Source organism: Carassius gibelio, chromosome B4 (genome assembly GCF_023724105.1).
Source record: "Carassius gibelio isolate Cgi1373 ecotype wild population from Czech Republic chromosome B4, carGib1.2-hapl.c, whole genome shotgun sequence".
Classification (NCBI taxonomy): domain Eukaryota; kingdom Metazoa; phylum Chordata; class Actinopteri; order Cypriniformes; family Cyprinidae; genus Carassius; species Carassius gibelio.
The window spans coordinates 10,086,821-10,106,340 of NC_068399.1; the positions used below are offsets into that span (position 1 = coordinate 10,086,821).

The 19,520-nt window shown below is 39.1% G+C and overlaps 1 protein-coding gene across 8 annotated transcripts in view; it reads left to right on the forward strand.

The window, feature by feature from the left end:
* Positions 1 to 808: 808 nt before the first annotated feature.
* celsr1a (cadherin EGF LAG seven-pass G-type receptor 1a) overlaps positions 809 to 19,520 on the forward strand; it is an 82,416-nt gene continuing 63,704 nt past the window's right edge. For all 8 annotated transcript variants that reach the window (XM_052555252.1, XM_052555250.1, XM_052555251.1 and 5 more), the window contains exon 1: positions 809 to 4,507. In XM_052555252.1, coding sequence (XP_052411212.1) covers positions 979 to 4,507 — 3,529 coding nt within the window. In that variant the 5' untranslated portion in view covers positions 809 to 978. The remainder of the gene's footprint in view (positions 4,508 to 19,520) is intronic.

Genomic DNA, 19,520 nt, shown 5'->3' on the forward strand with positions numbered 1-19,520 from the left:
TATGAATACACGATAAAAAAAGAAGTATAAGCATATGAAATAAAATTTCAAAAGATATGCAAAAACATCCTTGTAGGGATTATTTTGCACCAAACCAAATTGTAATGCTTAAAAACATCTTGCAAGTTCTCAAGGGGATAAAAAAAGAGTTTCTAAATATTTACGCGATTTTCACTGACTGGCTATATGTTACCACTGTTTAATAAAACAAAATCCGTGAATTATGGCTAGCGTGGCATTTGTCTAATTGTTTGTATAGAGAATAAATTATTTATTAATGTAGACTACAATTAGTTTTTCTCCACTCATAGCAGATAGTGAATCCAGTTAATAAAATTATTTATTAATGTATACTACAATTAGTTTTTCTCCACTCATAGCAGATAGTGAATCCAGTATTGATAACTCTTTATTAGTACTTTATGCGAGTTAAACACTTGTTGCGCTTTCATGTCACTTTAGGAGACTTTATCCATAACCTTACTAGAACGGGCATCTTATAATACGTAAAATGAAACGGCGTTTATTTATAATTAAAGTCCATAAATCTGCTTGCGGTGAGTTGTGTGAAACTTAAATCTCGTATCTTCTTTTTTTTTCTAGTCTGACGCGCCGCGTCGCTCGCGTTAGGCTGTAAAAGTCGCCAAAAGAACTAAAGAAAAAATGCAGATGTGAATAACAATAGTTGAATTTCCATGAGAGTTACTCTTTAGTCCTGAGAGGAGGTGCGTGCAGGTTTATGTTAATGACTGTGTGTGTGTGTGTGTGTGTGCTTGGGGAGAGACGCGCACGCACGGAGCCATTTTGTCCTCACTTTAAACTTAACGTGGGTAATGTCACTTGGTTCCATGGATGCCCGCCTGACGAACAGTGTTTTCTCCTGCTAAAAAGGCTACAATGAAGGATAAAAGAAAGTCGACGTGCCGGCAAAAGGAGAGCTGACCTGTTTTTCCTGCATGTTTTGTGGAGTCTTACACCATGGATCTTGTAATGTGTTGGTTATTATGGGTTCACCTTCTCCTCTGCGCTCCTCTCGTGGGATGTTTCGACATGCACCTCTCGGAGACTTCGCGTCCTGGAGCGGTTTTGGCCAATCTGTCACTGGGACCGGGTTGGACGTATAAAATAGACAGGACTTTAACTTCCGAGTACATTGGGAACTTTATTCAAGTGGACTGGAGAGATGGAGTGGTGCGTTTAAATGGGGAGCTGGACTGTGCGCGCGCCCCTCACAGCGCGCTCCCTCTTTATTTCAAAATCCAATCATTAAAAACCGAAGGACTAGTTAACGCACATTTCAATGTATTCGTGCACGGACGAAATTGCGTGTTTAAATATAAAAGGAAGAGAGTGACGAAGCCTGATATAAGCGTGGATTGCATTTATAATTTCGGACGAACTTCCTGCTTTTCTCCAGGTGATGTACTGGTTAGTTTTAAGGACTATTTGCCTGTCTTCACAAGAAACTCTGGTGTTTTCATCACTTCTTGCACCTCAGACCACCTGAATGTGTTTGTGCGTAACGGGACTTTACTCGTGAAGGACGCGTACTGTTTGGAGACGGACTTGAGACGCCTTAAAGAGACTATCCGGTGTTCGCTCCGTAATTCAAACGGTGAGTCCCTTTCTCTGTGCCTCAAATTACGATTCGCCTCGGTCCAAACATCATTAATACCCTCTGCGCAACACGTATCAAATCAGTGGAAACCGAGGATACAGCGAGCCGTGAATTCAGCGCCTCAGTTTCAGTTACCGAACTACCAGGTTTCTGTTCCAGAGAACGAGCCGGCGGGCACGAGAGTCATCACCGTAAAAGCGATTGACAGCGACCCCGGAGAGGCGGGGAGGATCGAGTACGGCATGGAAGCGTTATTGGACAGCCGTTCTAACGACTTCTTTCAGATAGACCCTCAAACCGGCAGCATTGAGACTGTCCAGCCATTAGACAGAGAAGTTAAAGACACGCACGTGTTTAAAGTCACAGCAACTGACAATGGCGCGCCGCGACGCGTTGCCACGTCGATACTCACTATTACAGTCAGTGACACCAACGACCACGGGCCCGTTTTTGAACAGAATGAATACAGGGTTAGGATACGAGAGAATGTGGAAGTTGGTTTTGAGGTGATTACAGTCCGGGCGACAGATGGAGATGCACAATCCAATGCGAACATGATATATAAGATCGTGAATGGCGAGGGTGTTAATTCTGGGTTCGAAATTGATTCTAGGAACGGACTGGTCAAGATTCGCGTGCGTCCAGATAGAGAAACTATGGCCCAGTATCAGCTTATAGTAGAGGCCAATGATCAAGGAAGGGACCCTGGGCCTCGCAGTGCTACCGCAACACTACACATCACAGTTGAAGATGAAAACGATAACTATCCTCAGTTTAGTGAGAAGAGATATGTAGTGCAGGTGCCAGAGAACGTGGCCGTTAACACTAAAGTGGCCCAAGTAGAAGCCACCGACCGAGATGAGGGCAATAACGCCAAGGTTCATTACAGCATAATCAGCGGCAATGTAAAAGGTCAGTTCTTCATTCACACCCCAACCGGAGCCATCGATGTCATAAACCCTCTGGACTACGAAATCATCCGAGAATATAACTTGCGCATAAAGGCCCAGGATGGAGGCAGGCCTCCTCTCATTAACGGAACTGGCATTGTTGTCATCCAAGTTGTGGATGTGAACGACAACGCTCCTATGTTCGTAAGCACTCCTTTCCAAGCCACCGTTTTAGAGAACGTACCCATTGGATATTCGGTGATTCACATTCAGGCCATCGATTCCGATTCTGGAGAAAATGCTCGTTTGGATTACAGCCTCACAGACACCACTCCAGACTTTCCCTTCACCATCAATAACAGCACTGGATGGGTAACAGTCAGCACTGAGCTGGACAGGGAAACCACTGAATATTACACCTTTGGAGTAGAAGCCAGAGACAACGGTGTTCCGGTAATGTCGTCCTCAGCTAGCGTTAGCATCACTGTCCTAGATGTGAATGACAACATCCCGACGTTCACCGAAAAGCTATACTCGCTAAAAATCAATGAAGATGCTGTTGTAGGGACCAGTGTGTTAACTGTTACAGCTCTGGACCGTGATGTAAACAGTGTGGTCACCTATCAGATCTCCAGTGGTAATACGCGGAACCGGTTTGCCATCACTAGTCAAAGCGGAGGAGGACTCATCACGTTGGCGCTGCCGTTAGATTACAAACAGGAACGCCAGTATGTTCTGACTGTCACCGCCTCGGATGGTACACGCTTCGACACCGCGCAGGTGTTCATCAATGTAACTGATGCTAACACTCACAGACCCGTGTTCCAGAGCGCAAGCTACCATCAGACCTTCAGCGAGGACCGACCCATCGGATCCACTGTTGTGGTAATCAGCGCCACAGATGAAGATACGGGTGAGAACGCACGCATTACCTATATCATGGAGGACAACGTCCGACAGTTCAAGATCGATCCGGACACAGGTGCCATCACCACGCAGATGGAGATTGACTATGAAGATCAGGCCTCCTACACGTTGGTCATCATCGCTCGTGACAATGGGATCCCTCAGAAGTCAGACACCACCTATGTGGAAATCATTGTCATGGATGCCAATGATAATGTGCCACAGTTTGGGAGGGATAAATATCAGGGCACCGTGTTTGAAGACGCACCTGTGTTCACCAGTGTGCTCCAGATATCTGCTTCAGACAGGGACTCGGGGTCTAATGGGCGCGTGAGCTACACCTTTCAAGGTGGCGATGACGGGGAAGGAGACTTCATGATTGAGCAGTCCTCTGGAATCATAAGAACCCAAAGGAAGCTGGACAGAGAGAACGTTCCAGTGTATAACCTGAAGGCCTACGCAGTAGATCGAGGTGTTCCGCCTCTCAAAGCAGCGGTGGAGATCCAGATTTCTGTTATGGACATCAATGACAATGCTCCGGTTTTTGAGAAGGATGAACTGTTCATCTACATCAAAGAAAACAGTCCTGTCGATTCAGTGGTGGCCCGGATCAACGCCATGGATCCCGATGAAGGAACCAACGCTCAGATATTGTACCAGATTGTGGAAGGAAATATCCCAGAGGTCTTCGATTTGGATATATTCACTGGAGACTTAAAAGCACTCGTGGATTTGGACTACGAGACCAAAATGGAGTATGTGCTCGTCGTGCAGGCCACGTCCGCTCCTCTGGTCAGCAGAGCAACCGTCCACATTCGGCTGATTGATGTCAACGACAACGATCCCGTCCTGCAGAATTTCCAGATTATCTTCAACAACTACGTCACCAACAAATCCAACAGTTTTCCGTCTGGGATTATAGGAAAGGTACCTGCCTATGACCCAGATGTGTCAGATAAGCTCAAGTATAGTTTCACTGAAGGAAATGAGCTGAGTTTGCTGATTCTTAACCCAAACACCGGAGAGCTCAAACTCAGCAAAGATCTGGACAACAACAGACCTCTGGAGGCCACCATGAAAGTTTCTGTCACAGGTCAGTCAACGTTTCTTCGTTTCTCTTGAATGGACTGTCTTTGCTTGGAATGTCTCTCAAGTTTGAGATTTTGCAGTGTAGGATATAAAAATATGATTCATTTGATTTTGAATGTCAGTGATGGATCTGCTGCTCTGAAGGGCTGTGTGTTTTCAGGCTGTTCGCTGCAGGCTGAACCACAATCCTGTTCTTCTGCTTACGAGCTGTTTGTTAGACATGCTGAAGAAGCCAAGAACCGTTTGTGCGTGAGAATGAAGTCTCAGTTCATCGAAATCCCTCTCAGTGTTCTGTTATGAAATGTTTGAGATGAGCAACACATCATTTTTTTTGTATTGTAATAGCTGTGCACTTCTGGAGACTAATTTCTCACTGCCAGATCACTCAGGTTATCTTTTCATTCTCTGTGATCATTTATCCCACAAGTCATAGTTACGTTTTTTTTTTCTATAATGATTTTACTTAACGTTATTTTTACGTGGCATGTTAGTGTGTTGTTACAATGCTTTATCATATCTCTGGCAGTGTTCGATTATGCCATGCTCACATTAACAGCCAGCCTCTTCAAATGGCATCAGCTTCTCAATTCTCATGCTCTTCCTTCACTGTTTCTGTCCTTTTTTCCTATCTCTCTTTTCCTCCCACATACGGCTCTTCCTGTTAATTTGCAACTTGCAATTCAAATACATCACACAGAATACAGCTCTCTTGTCTGTATTTTGTGGCTTTACGGCCATGTCTTTGTTGGTCTGATTAACTGGTCCTCATCTGAATGCTCATGGTCATTGTTAGGGTTGTAATGAGCCGCATTCATGCCATGCTCTCTCATTCATGACAAAGACACATCGGATTCCATTGCCATTGCAGTTGCCATCCTCTTTTACCCCCTTCCTTTTTGGTCTGATAAACTAATACATTTTATTCCTTGGACATACCCACATGTGAGATGTTAGGTAACCATTACCACTGCTCATGTGACCTCTTCACCTCCAGCCCAGGGAAAAGGAAACGGCCCTTAAGGGAAAACACGTGACAGACTCCGTAGCTAGGTTTTAATGTCTACACTGATGTGTGAGTGAATTTAATGCTTTTAACTGATAACGAGGAGTCTCAAATTCAGCCTTCCTCTAAAATGTAGCCAATGTCTTTTGATCATGCAATTTTTGATTCTTAGCAGAGCTGAAAGAAGACAGATTAGACGGAAATAAGTAAGGTAAATAGTTTTGTTTTCCATCAGGTATTTGGTATGCTAAGTTAATTACCGTACATTTGCTTTAATGCATTACTATTTGGTGTTTATATTGGTTATACTTAAGGCTAGGGTTTTGTTTAAACCATAAAACCTAAGTATTAAAAGCTGATCTTACTTTTATCTAATCTGACTTATCATTTTGACCTGGCAAACAATAAAACAGGCACAAAAATGCTAAATTATATATATTATATATATGTATTATATTCAACCTGAGTGGCCTGAGCCACATCTAGGGACCAAAATATCATAGAGACTTGGTGATGGGCTCTTTTTATTTGGGGCTGAAAGCAGCCACACAGAACACCCTAGAAACCACATAGCAACATGTTAAAACCCAGTCAAAACAAATGCATAGTAGCGCACTAGCAACCACCTACTATAATCACAGTAGTGAGTTTTGTATGGGCAAGCACCACTCACATAGTTTTACAAAATGTAATAAATTTGTCGTTTTGTTACCGGATTTCTTCAGTGTTTTAGCAATATTCCTTGTCATTCATATTCAAATGTACCATAGTCCACAATTAAATGCAAAGCGATAAAAGCATTATTATTCATATTCAAGAAAATGTGCCGTTTGTTATTATTTCCTACTGGATCCCACCCTCAAAAACGTAATCTTAAGGCGGTTGTGTTGAACAATATATTAGACTACTATAAAACCCGGTTCTTTAAGTGTTTTAGCGCACAAATGGAACACTATGAAGACACTGTTATCTTTCACTCCTCAACAGGTGTTTTTCTTATCGACTTAGCTTTAATTATTTATATAAGTACTTGGGGACACACAAGAAGTCCCAGATATGTCCCTGATAAAGCGAGTTAACATTCTAGTCAAAACAAAGGCCATTCTAGCCTAAAACAACTCCGGTTTGCCCAGCAAACACGACAGAGTGAGGGCCGTGTGTTTGAACAGTAACTTAATCTCTCTTATCTATGTCTGCTAACATTCAACAAGCCTTTTCCCGATTCGAGGGGTGTCCTCCGCAAAATGATGCCGCTTTTTTAGCCCTGCACCTTTGTGCTTTGTTTCAGCGGATCAATACGGGTGATAAGCCGTCTGTCAAAGCCTTAAGAAACATGGAGCCAGCCATCATTTATACTGCTGAAATTGCGCTTGTTTGATGTCTTCAGCTTTTGATTTTGATCCATGTCACATCTAAAGAGTGGAGGGGAGGTAATTAATTACTTCTAGCCAATTTCTTCCTTTTTTACCCCTGCTGTCAGCAAATGAGCCTGCCAATACATGCAGACTTTTTTAGCGGGTTGAGCTTCTGCCCGTGAGCCACTGCGTCTCTGTCTCATGTATTTGACTGAAGCCCACTCAGTGCTGCAGGACTCACATACCTGGACTGATCTACATTGCATTACCAAACTCTCTGAACTTGTATTTCAGTTGGGACTTGAAGACAGAGCGTCATATCTTGCAAGAAGTTCGTCAGATTGTCAGATGATTGAGGTTTATGGATAAATGATTGCATATGGCAATTACACTTTATTTTTTCAATTTACTTTGAAATTGTAGAAAGAAATAGTTTGTTTTTGTAAAAAGTACTCCAATGAAATTCAGCAAAACTGATACAAACTGTAAAATCAATTAAGTAACAGTTAGGGAGACCGACAGCAGCTAAAACATGCAAAATGTAAAAATATAATTGTTTATTTTTTACTAAATTAAAAATGTGTAATGAACACAATCTAAATCGAAATATGTAGCTGAAGACTACAGAAATGCATGAATTGACGAATGTATATTAATAAAAAAGATATGAAATAATTTTATTTATAGAAAAATACCAGTTAAGTATGTTTTTTGGACTCGTAAGAGTTACTGTTTTTAATAAAGTTTCAAGCTAGCTGACAAACACAGTGCTATGGAAGCCCATTTCATACATAAATAAATCAATTAAAATAAATTAAACAAGGTAATTGTGACCTTTTTATATCGCAATTCTGACTTCATAGTTAAAAAAAAAAACTTAGCTTCGATATATTAAGGTTACATTTTCACACAATGTTCTTTACATTTTGAAGGATGATTTTATGTAAAAATAAATAAAATAAAAATCAAAAAAGGCTTTGGCTGGGTTTTCACAAGCAGTGTCACAAAAATCATATCACTGCTAATTTGAGGTGTGCTCTTATTCACAAGATATAGTTGGATAAAATCGTAATCCTACATCTGCCCTATAAAGGAGGCATCTGTAACATTCTGACTTTTTGAAATGACGGAACGACGAAATGAGAGGCAGTGGATGAGTAGGACTCAAAGTCTTTCAGTGAGTAATGTGGATGTCTCTATCCGTGGAGCTCTGCAGCTGTCGATTCCCCTCAGGCCATATACCTATGAGTAAACGGAGTAATGAGCCGAGTTATTTGTTTGCAATGACTGTTATGAATGTTATGCCGTGATACAGTATGTAGGTTAAATGTAAAACCCTTTGAACTACCTCATAGAGCTGATATGATAAATCATTTTGTCCAAGTCTAAACAGTTTACTAGAAAGACTGTGCACTGTCTTAAGTTGTAGAAGCTGTTTCATGTGTGAGTCAGGCTAGGGCTGGCCAGCTGTGTCCTCAGATCTGCTCTCTGACATGCACACGGCAGCTGTACGAGAGACAGACAGAGACTTGAAGCACTGTGAAACTGCCTGTCCCCTGTCATCTGCATGCCATTAACAGAGGAGATCTTCAGTCCAGGTGTGACTGTCCTTCTCCCTCGTCTACACATGACCCCCTGACCTCTGACATCACTCTGACATCACAGACATGCTGCGGGTGTCACTCTGTTAAATATACTTTGTTTAAAATGACGAATCTCACTCAACAGAATATTGGTTGTGGATAGGACTCAAATAGCGAAAGTGTGTGTGATCCCAGGTGAAAAAAGTGCACTTCATAATGTACTTATAAGTGCTCTGTTCTCACACACCACTGTTGTATTATAATATACTAAAAATGATTCTCTAGTACTTCTGAGATCGTCAAGGTGTTTTCACCTGTGCTTTTTTGGGACACCTTGAATATGAACTAAAATGTGTTTTAAACATACTTTCCACTTGCCACTTGTACACTTGAACCCATTTTTAATACATCACTCAGACTTACTACAGGTGGTAACTCAAATCATTTTACAAAATAAAATACAGAGATAAAATGTCAACTTTAATGCAGGCATGTTGATAAAGATTTTAGGTTTCATAATATACAAAGTCTGTTTTTTTGCATTTTAATTAGTTTTGAAGTCGCAAATATGTATTTTGGTTTACTTTCCATTTTCCCCTTACATGCTAGTTTTTCTTTTTCATTTATGAATTTGATTTATTTTAGCTCATGATATTAATAACACTGGTACTGGGTGGTTATTCAGTGCCCTTAGCATCTTTAATATTCCAACCTGATGTCATGAGAAAACAAAACTGGTTTACATTTTGATGAATTTGGTGGAGAGTTTGTATGAATTTGGATGAATGAAAACATACAGTTTTTAGAATTAAACATAAGAGTACATTCCTAAACCTAAACCTCAGTAGGGTGTCAGTAAATTTAAACAAATTCACCAAAAGGTAAAATTGCTATGAGAGAGTGTCTCTAGACGCAAACACTGTTCCGTTGCTGAAGTTTTGGTAGACATAACGAAAACGACTCGAGGTCTGTGTACTCCAAACACGCTCAGTTTTATTGAAACTTTTCGGTTTGCTTGCATTGCTGTATCCGTCCCTAGTGTCTGTTGAAACTCTTATTAGATTACTTTAGGCAAACAGTGTCAGCACTGTTTCCTTACCCCTCTTTGTTTGGTGCAGTTCCTCTTGAACATTGTCTTTTATTAACAGACAGACAAATGGGCTCTACAGTATTTGATACTAGGAATGTTGGTTAACCGCAGGATTCTTTAAAAAGGTTAAAAGTCAACAGAATGTATTGATAAAAGGATGAAGGTCCTCCTCGTCCTCCTCACATTCCTGATCTCTGATAGCAGAATACAGCCTGAGACCGGGGAAACCTGACCATTAATTAAGCGAAAATAACAGTGCGAGCTGTCTGCATCTCTGTTAAATGAGCAGGAAAGGAATCTGATTCATGTTTAATCTCGCAAACTCATTTCAAGGTGGAGAGAGAAGACAGAGACAGTGATGCGGTCTCGAAACCAGTGCCAAGAGGGGCAAACAATAACCGTTCAAGGTTTGGGTCATTCTAGGCTAGTTTACATGAGAATATGCGTTAGCATTGTGTTTAAAGAAGAGCTTTTGTACGCTTCTAAATAGTTTTGTTTGGGCTATAATGTTTGCAGGCCTCATTTGCCCTTGACTGCTGGGAAATTATAAGGATTTTTTGTAAATTTTAAAGGAATGTTCTGGTTGCTCTGCCACAGAGAACATTTTTCACTCGCTTTGATTTTCAAAATAAAAGTCATGTTTACAGCTACTTAAAATGGAAGTGGTAAGTGGTAAAATACGCAGCCCATATTTTTGTTGAAGAGCGAAGATGTGTGTTGTTTCATCTGTAAAATTGTTTAAATCGTCTTTGCAGCAGTGGGACTATACTGTTCTGGGCTGAGTATCTTTTCTGGTTGTGTTGTACCAGCATAATTCATTTGGGTGGAGTTTACTCAATGTAAACAGTACTTTGTGGATAGTTATGCCCCTTTTTGGTGTTTCTTAAACATATTGTGCATGCAAATCATACCTGGCTTTTACCGCACTGGAGACAGCTTGGAAAATAAATTACAGGCCGTTTTTCAAGAACCGCTTTCTGGATGCTTGTCTGAAAATGGCATCTCCCTCAGGCAAAACTACTGAGATCTAAACCACAGTTCACTCCACCTGTGGCCTCCAGAAATGTCAGAGATGTTTGATGATGTTCTACAGCCCTTTGCATACTTTCTGTGAAGATGAACTTTTGCCCATCCAGAAAACGAATAGTCTGCATTCAATCTTAAAAACAACTTCCTCGAACGCAACAGAAATATGAAGCGCGCCTGAAGTGGCAGGAAATCCTACAAAGCATTGAATCTCTGAATGGCGGCATTCAGCGAAGAGCGATTTATAAACTGTCCGCCTCTTTGTCGATTTTCTAAGCCTCTTTAAGAATACCATGGACTCTCGCCCAGGATTAAATGGCTGTTTGTTCAGACAGATCTCTGGTTGGGCAGTCCGGACAGGTTGGGTAGTCATCAAGGTGCGTTTTTTAACTGTCTAGGCCTGACCTGTGAGCTCGGGTGAATTGGAGGTCCCATTCTCAGGGGCTAGATTTAGTCCAGACTTTCAGACGTAATCCAGATCTGTGATTCCCCTGGCTGGAAGTCGGAAGGGGAAACTGTTTGCGTGTAACACGACACACTTTCCGCTTTATCCCAACCCTATTCTGCTGCACATAAAAGATGTCTTTGTCCTTAACACTAAGGAGCTAGAAAAGCATCTATTTCAGCCAACGGCCAAAAAGTGTGACATTACATGTGTCCAGTGGTGACCGACTCTGCGTTTGGAGGAATATACTCCAAACGCTATCAATGCGAAGCATTAAGGGATTATGAGGGAAATTAAAGCCACTTTTGCTTTCAAAGACTTTCCTGTTTTCGCTCAGCATGCATGAACTAGCTCATGCTTTTCTATAATGGCTGGCCTGTAATTCAATATTATTATCAATACTGATGTATGGCAATGCCACTATATAATAGAAGCATGTATTTGATAACAAATACTTGCGTCTTGGCTGTTGTTCTCAATAGTTTGAGCGACATGCTTTTGCTATTGGGGTGTTTTGGTCGTCACGAAATTTGATACATGGGCGGCTATCCAACACATCTTAAGCTGTGCATTGTGGGGGATATTACTTCTCTCTGATAAACATACGTGTTGTCAAGAAATTGCTTTGAAAAAAAGCTTTGTTCTTCTTCGGAACGCAATTTAAGATATTTTGGATGAAAACTGGGAGTTTTGCGACCGTCCCATAGACTGGCAAGTAAATGACACCGTCAAGATGCAGAAAAGTATGAAAATCATCTTCAGAATAGTCCATCTGCCATCAATGGTTCAACCGTAAAGTTATGAAGTGACGACAATACTTTTTGTAGTATCCGAATAAAACAAAAATAATGACTTTATTCAACAATTTGTCACGTGTGTCACTCCAAATCAGCGTAGCGCCATTTTGGCAACGCAGGCAAGATGTATTTTCTACCTATATTTACGTTTTGATTTGAAACAGTGCTTCCTGTGTCGCTGCTGCATCGTACAGCTCAGATTCACCAAAATGGGGCTACGCCGATGTGGTGTGACACAGAGGAGACAAATTGTTTAATAAAGTCGTTCATTTTGTATTATTCGCATAAATATATTTTTTTGTCATCGCTTCATAACATTTCAGTTGAACCCCTGATGACAGATGAACTACTCTGACGATGTTTTTCATACTTTTCTGGACCTTGGCAGTCTATGGGACAGACACAAGCCTCCTGGTTTGAATCCAAAATATCTTAAATTGTGTTCCGAAGACGAACGAAGCTTTGACGGGTTTGGAACGACATGGGGGCAGGTGATTAATGACAAAATTTTCATTTTGGGGTAGAGTATCCCTTTAATGATAAATAATACCAATTTTAATAACTGTACAAAGCATCAAACAGACAGTACAGCTAACATTCATAGCCTCCCTTTCGTCCATGTCAAATGAAATGTTGTCAGCATGACAAAAATCAGAGCAAGACAACATTGGAATACTTGAATATGCCTACAGAAAATGTGACCACTAACAAGAGAAAGTTGTTGGTTAACCAAAGTCACGAGAGGCTTGCAGGGCGTTCGCATTTTTTAGGCTTCATTTTGAGACTCACTTTGCACTTTTTGAACCTTCGGGCAAAGCTTAACTAAACTAGATGTACTGAATTTGTCCTCTAATTTAGAGGTGTCAAGCCTGTGTTTTAAAAATGGTGTCACTTCTTTCAGGGGGAATGGTTTCACCTCCCCCTGATTATATAGCCAATATAACCATTTCGTTCAGGACCTTTACCACCTCACAATGACGCTTAAAAACAAAGCTGAATGTTCACAGCTTAACATTAGGTTGTCCTCTCAAATTACATTTACATTAAAGCCGGTTCTGTTTCACGATGGAGGCAGATATTCTCACACAATGCTATTCCCTGTTCTGTTCATAATCTGTGTTATTTGGAAAAATGATCTGCGCGCCACGGTAACCTTGGCCAGGCTCAGTGTTTTATTTATCTCTTGTCCCTAATGATAAGCGGATTTAGTAAGCTTGAAGTTTAGCAGGGGCTGCGGGAGAAATGAAAGATGCTTTTTTTCTAGATTTCCCATTTTAATTATATTCAATATCATCACATATAGAAAAAACAACATCCAGGTAAATGTCAATAAAAAAAATAAAAGATAATTACATATAGTTTTATCTCATTTCATATCTTTCTTGAATTTCTGTTAGCCAGCAATGAACCTATCTAAACCGAAACATATGCATTTCTGTTTGCTACTAATGTAACTTTTAATGACATGTTTATAGATAAGAAAGTCCCACCAACACGCCATCTGTTTTATCAGCAGTAAAGAAAGTTAAGACATCACATTATAAACATATTGTGTCAGTTTTAATAATTTATTTAATGATTTATTTGTTTTTGTAGTCAGATGGATGTGTTGTAACAGGGCGTCCTGCATATTAAAGATCTGTTATCCTTACTTGTTTCCTAATGGTTTGCTGTTTGTGTGATTTATGCTCTGGGCCTGCTCTAGGGTTTTTTCGGTTAAACAGATCATGGGTAATAATCTCCTTTCTGCTCAATGACATTTACTTCAAAAGGTCAGAAAGGTCACATCTGGCCTGACCAGTTCAGTTTAATGACTATAGTGTAGTATAGAGCCTTATCAGTACTGACACTCAAGCTCTCAAGAGAGGTCATCTGTGCTTTCAGAACACACACAGACCAGAAAAAGTGAAGCAATCTTTAATAAAAGCCAAGCTTTCACACATTGAATGGTAGCTTTTATATTAAAAGAATGATTCTTACAATAACCTGTAAATAATAATAATAATATGTTTTAGTTGCATGGCACCTTTCATCCAGAAACAAGTTGGTTACTGGTCAGAATATAAAACCGAAAAATGAAGCACTTCGGTTATAAAAACAACTAGAAGGGCAATAACGTCATTTGAATGAAAGTGGAAATGAAAATAAAAAAGGACTTGATTAAAAAGACTGAATATAATGATTAAAGTTACTTAAGTTAAAAAATAAAGATATGTTCATAAAAATACTTTATCCAGGTCATATTTAACTCTAAAATCAATATTCAAATATAAAAAAAAGAAGGAATTATGCGTAAATAAATTAAACCCTATTTTTAAGACATTATCACAGTTGTCACAACAAATTGAACCCCTAATTTGAATTACTTAGAAAAAAGTCAGTAAAACAAGTCAAGTTACAATTTAAGTTAGTACGTTATTATTATATATAATTTTGAATTGTTAAGTATTTACACTTTTGTACTGAATTCAGTTTAGACAGAATGATTTTCATTACTATATTAGTGTCTATTACTTATGAACTGTTCAGTTAAGCTCCTTCTTGGATGTGCTGTTTTACCTTGGCCAGTTTCTTTATTTACAATTCTGTGTTCACGTTACGGAAGTGTCCCTTGGGTTTCTCTTCAATGCAAATGCTCCTATAAAGAGTAGAGGGGGAGGTTCAAGGGGGTTTTCCATGTCAAAAGGCTGCTCTTGAATGAATGTGGGTCGTCAGAGCTAGTGTAAGGGTCCGGCCCATTGTCCACACTGTTCCTAGGTGTTGCGGACTCGTCAGGGTGTCTCAGTTCACAAAGCTATTAATGGACTGACAGACAAAGCATCAGCCTGCGAGGGTTTCTGTGGTGCTGGTACATTTAAATTGGCCATGAACTTTGAGGGTGTTGGAAGTTTTGTTGACTGTCTGCAGGTTTTCCTTTCGTATGTTAAAGAGATTCACCGTCTGTTGTTAATCATTTGTTGTTAAATGTTAGGTTTAATGTGAACTATGCAGTTTGAGCTCTAATCTGACAGATGTCCTTTATGCCTGTTAAGGTCAACAGGATATTAAATGTACTTTATTTATTTTCTAATTGTCTGGTCCTATCGCAAACGATCAATCAGTGCACAATAGGGCTGTCACTTTTGTGATTTTTTTTTTTTGATTTTTAAGACATAAGTGTTCACTGAATTGATTGTAAAATCGATTTTCCATGTCTAAAAAAAGACGTTTCCTTTTTCAACGTCAAATAACGGACGAACGTAAAGAGAGCGCTTTTCATAACTCAGAATCTCCTGTAACGTCTTCCACGCCGCGCTAAACGGCGCTTGTTTGTGAGTTTTGTTACATATATATATATATATATATATATATATATATATATATATATATATATATATATATATATATATATATATATATATATATTAATTGTTTAATTCTTTTAAAATTAATAGTGTACATATTAGGTTAAAAATCGATTACCTATTTTCATTTTAGAAACTTTTTTTTGGTTGGTCAGATCGATTGTGCAATCGATTTTCGAACTAAAAGTGACAGCCCTAGTGCACAATATTCTCCACACACAAACTTTTTTTCACATAATATGTAATTAAATGTAATAACTTTGATCTGAAAATCTGAAACAACTTTTATTTTTCTGCTGATGTAATCAGGGCTGTGTGGGTGGGGAAACTAAATATTAACCAATTATATCATATCTTTATATACATGATCCAATCAAATCCCAGTAAATAAAATGAATGAATGAATGAACTTTATAGCCTACATTAATGCATCACATCATGCAAGTTAAATGCATTGTGTATACACATCCTGACCTTTCAATATGAAAATATGAATAATTGTAGGGATGCACCGATACCACTTTTTTTCCAGTACTCGCCCAATACGATACTTTTATTTTTGGTACTTGCAAATACTGAATACCGATACCGATATTTTCTTTTCATTTGTAATTTTTTTTTTTTATATTGAGTACAGAAACCAAAAGAGTATGTATAATGTTAGCTGGTTAACTTAATTAATTATATAGATACAGTCAAACCTAAATTTATTCAGACACCTTCAACATTTCACATTAGCATAGTTTATTCTCTATATAGTTTAGAAGATGGTAATAAAACATAACATGAACTCATAGTTAAACTGTGTCAGAACAAATTCATCTTGTTAATGTTAGATAACTTTGATAGAAAGGTATGTAAAAGATTACAATCTAGTACGAGTAAAGTACGAGTACAGGAGCTCAGTATCGGGCCCGATGCCGATAGCAGTATCGGTATCGGTGCATTCCTAATTAATTACATTACTAATTGGATATTCTTTTTACAGCAACAACAACCAATCAAACTAGCCCCTTGTGTCTTCTGTATACTGCCATATATTTTCTTTCAGATGTTATATCTGTGTACTTCCTTTGTCCTGCCCTTTACCACAAGCAGATGCCTATAGCATGTGTCCCCATGTCTGGTCAGTCGTAGAGGTTTACCAGCCCTCTCAGTCATCTCTGTGATGTTGGGAATTCGTTTTCTGGACAGGGACAGATGCAACAGATGCATTCTAAACATGTTTCCTACATGAATGCATTCTTTTTTTCTGGGGACTAATCGTTGTCAGTTGTTTTATTTACTTTGTGTCATCTGTATGTCTCAGGTTTTTCTACCAAAATTCCTACAAAGAAGGTCCATTGTTGAGATACAAGAATAGTATATGAAATAAAGTGGATATGCTCAAACCATTTAGTTTTGGAAGAATTCGACGCAATAATTTTGAGTGCATATTACACATCAGTTTGAGAACAGGTTGATACATTGTTGACATCTATTATTTCTCAAGTGAAACGTCTGAGAAGCAGAAGGCTTAAGCAAAAGCCCTCCTTTGTACTCCATTTAATCTAATCGATGTATTGCAGAAGCCATTGAAATATTAAAGAGATCTAATTTAAGATTTTCTTTCCTGTGAGAAAGTCTCTAAGACGTCATTGTGTACAACTGATTTACTCATTGTTGCAAGTAAGGGGTCCTTTTCCTTTCAAAAGGGATGCCACAGTGTCACACCATGGGAGAAACTCAGCTTGAGCAAAGGGTGTGCTGTTTGTTTTGGGATTATTTACCCACAATGCACCAGATGACTTTTTTGGTTTTATGTCTTTATCTATTTACATTCTTGTTACGTTCCTGTTTACTGCATGTCTTGGAGTTATCTGCGAGTTTATTCAGATCTTTTTGTGTGCGATTGCTGTGCTTATGTGTAATTGATGCTTAGCATGTTGTTATTATTATTTAGATTTATTATTTGTTTTCATTTATTTATTTTTTTATTGTAACTGGTCAACTTTATGTTTTGACTAAATTATTTGAAATTATCCTGTTATAAATATATATATATATTTTTAACTGCACACAAGTATAATTTAGGTCATATAATAAAAATAAAAAAATGTAAATGTAAAATATAAAATACAAAAAGAAATAATAATAATAAAATTATAATTATATATAGCATGTCACACCATAAGATACCAAACAACTACACAGATAATTTCATAATGGCACAAGGTTTTATTGCTGTGCACATTGCATTCAAGTATAACTGCACTATTATTACTGTGATGAAAGCACTGCATACTGCATACCATAAGCCTGCCTCTCTCTGTCTTTGTTGTTCTTCCCTAAACTAAAAGTAGCATGTGTCAGCATCCTGTTATCCTTATTACAAACCCGCCCACACACACACACACACACACACACACTGACTCTCGGGACAGTGTCATGGTGACTGCTGTGCGCTTTAGTCATTTGGCTCAGTGGCTCTGTGTTGGCTCTGAATCACCCTGAAGTAAAAATGTTGGCATGCAGTTCTTGACAACAGAAAAGTGTCAATCTGTTACGTTAAAATGTTACGTTGACTCATCAGAATTCACATGAACCTGTGTTTTTGTAATCAAGTGTCGGAAGCTAGTTTGTTTTAGTCAACTGGTTTATGTTCAACTGCTTTTTGCTGATGCATATCTAGCTCCTAGGCCTATATCTATCTGCTACACTGTCTAAATCTATAAACTTTATATAATCTGTCGCTTCTAAAACTTGTACAAAGATATCCATGAACATGTTTGGTTAAAACTGTCTCTTTATCACTGTTTTAAATGATGCTGATCTTTTTTAGTTCTCTATTGGTTATGTTAAGTGCTAATGTGTTTATTCCAGCTTTATCAACTGAACATAATTTACACCAAGCTAAACATATTTTTAGATTTAGTAAACTCTGTCATGCAAAATGTCTCGCAGGAAAACTGGAATTCAACAAATAAAAGTGAGTTATATTCATGAGGAAATCCTGTTATTTCTGTCGTATGGGATAAAAATAGAAAGAAATCGGATGAGGTTGAGCAGTGAATGAGGGTATGGAGGGATATTAGATCTCTAAGGAGGAGAGGGCAGCAGGGCAGGAGTTAACCTGCTCATTCAGTAGAAGTTAGCATTGGTGAACTGTGACCACATCGCACTGCTGGAACCTGTTCATAGTACCGGAACTAATTGTGGAACCACCCACTTTTTGGGCAATTTCGCGCAGCCAGAACTGTGTGCGATTTTAGTACCAGATTTCCATTTGGGGGGGGGGTCTAACCAGCACAACTGGTACTACCCGTGATGTAAGTAGATATTGATTGGTCAGACTCATTCGAAAACACCCGCCATTATTTAAAACGCTGAGTGAACATACTGTAAATATTGTCAATAGAGCTGAAACAACGAATCGATTTAATCGATTAAAATCGATTATTAAAATAGTTGTCAACTAATTTAGTAATCGATTCGTCGCTAAATAAATTTTATTTGCCATAAGCGGCTCATTTCGTGCATATTTCAAATCTGCGGTGACCAAAGTGTGGCAGTAATGAGCCAACGGAGGTTTTACTCAGCCAGTACAGCAGGTGAAGTAGCGAATAGCCAATAGCTGGCCTCGTTTTATGTCACGTGCTTCCCGAACAGCGTCTCTGCAGCTTTCAGCGGGAAGTGGGAGTACTTTACTTTGAGCCTTCAAAATGAAGAGTAACCTGTAAACTCTGCACTACTGAACTGTTTAAGGGGCCGTTCACATATCGTATCTTTTGCGTGCTCAAGTTCGTTATTTCCTATTTAGGCGCGCAGTATGCACTCTCTTAATGGAAGCGACGCGGTCGCGACACGCACGCGGTGCGATGCGCCCGTTTTTCCAGGCATGTCCACACCGCATCCATTTATCCTTTGCTGAAATTTCCGGGTCTTCATGGAGAGGGCACGTCATGGAGAGAGCACGTCATAGTTGCTTAGCAAAGGCAGACGCCTGGTTGCTTAGCAAAGGCAGGGGCGCTTCTGCCCGAGCGCTTTGGAAAGGAGGAGAAAGCGGCGCGACTAGCGTTTTCCACGCGTTTTTAGGTGCGATATGTGAACGGCCCCTAAGAATTTTATTTGTGCAGATTCTCCAGTACAAGGTTGTTTGCAAATGTTTAGTCGTAAAAGCTGATAACATTGCTTTTTAACAGTTAACATTTAAAGCTTTACAAACATGTTATGTGATCAGTTTGTCGTTTACCAGTTCATAATTCAGACTTGCAGCCTAATTATGACTGAATGAGAGAGGTAAATGTTTGAGTATATTTAAAATGCACTTCTTTTCTAAGTATTCACTGCTCTTTTTCACACAGCAGGTTTTTTGTGTGTGTCCCAATTTTTTTT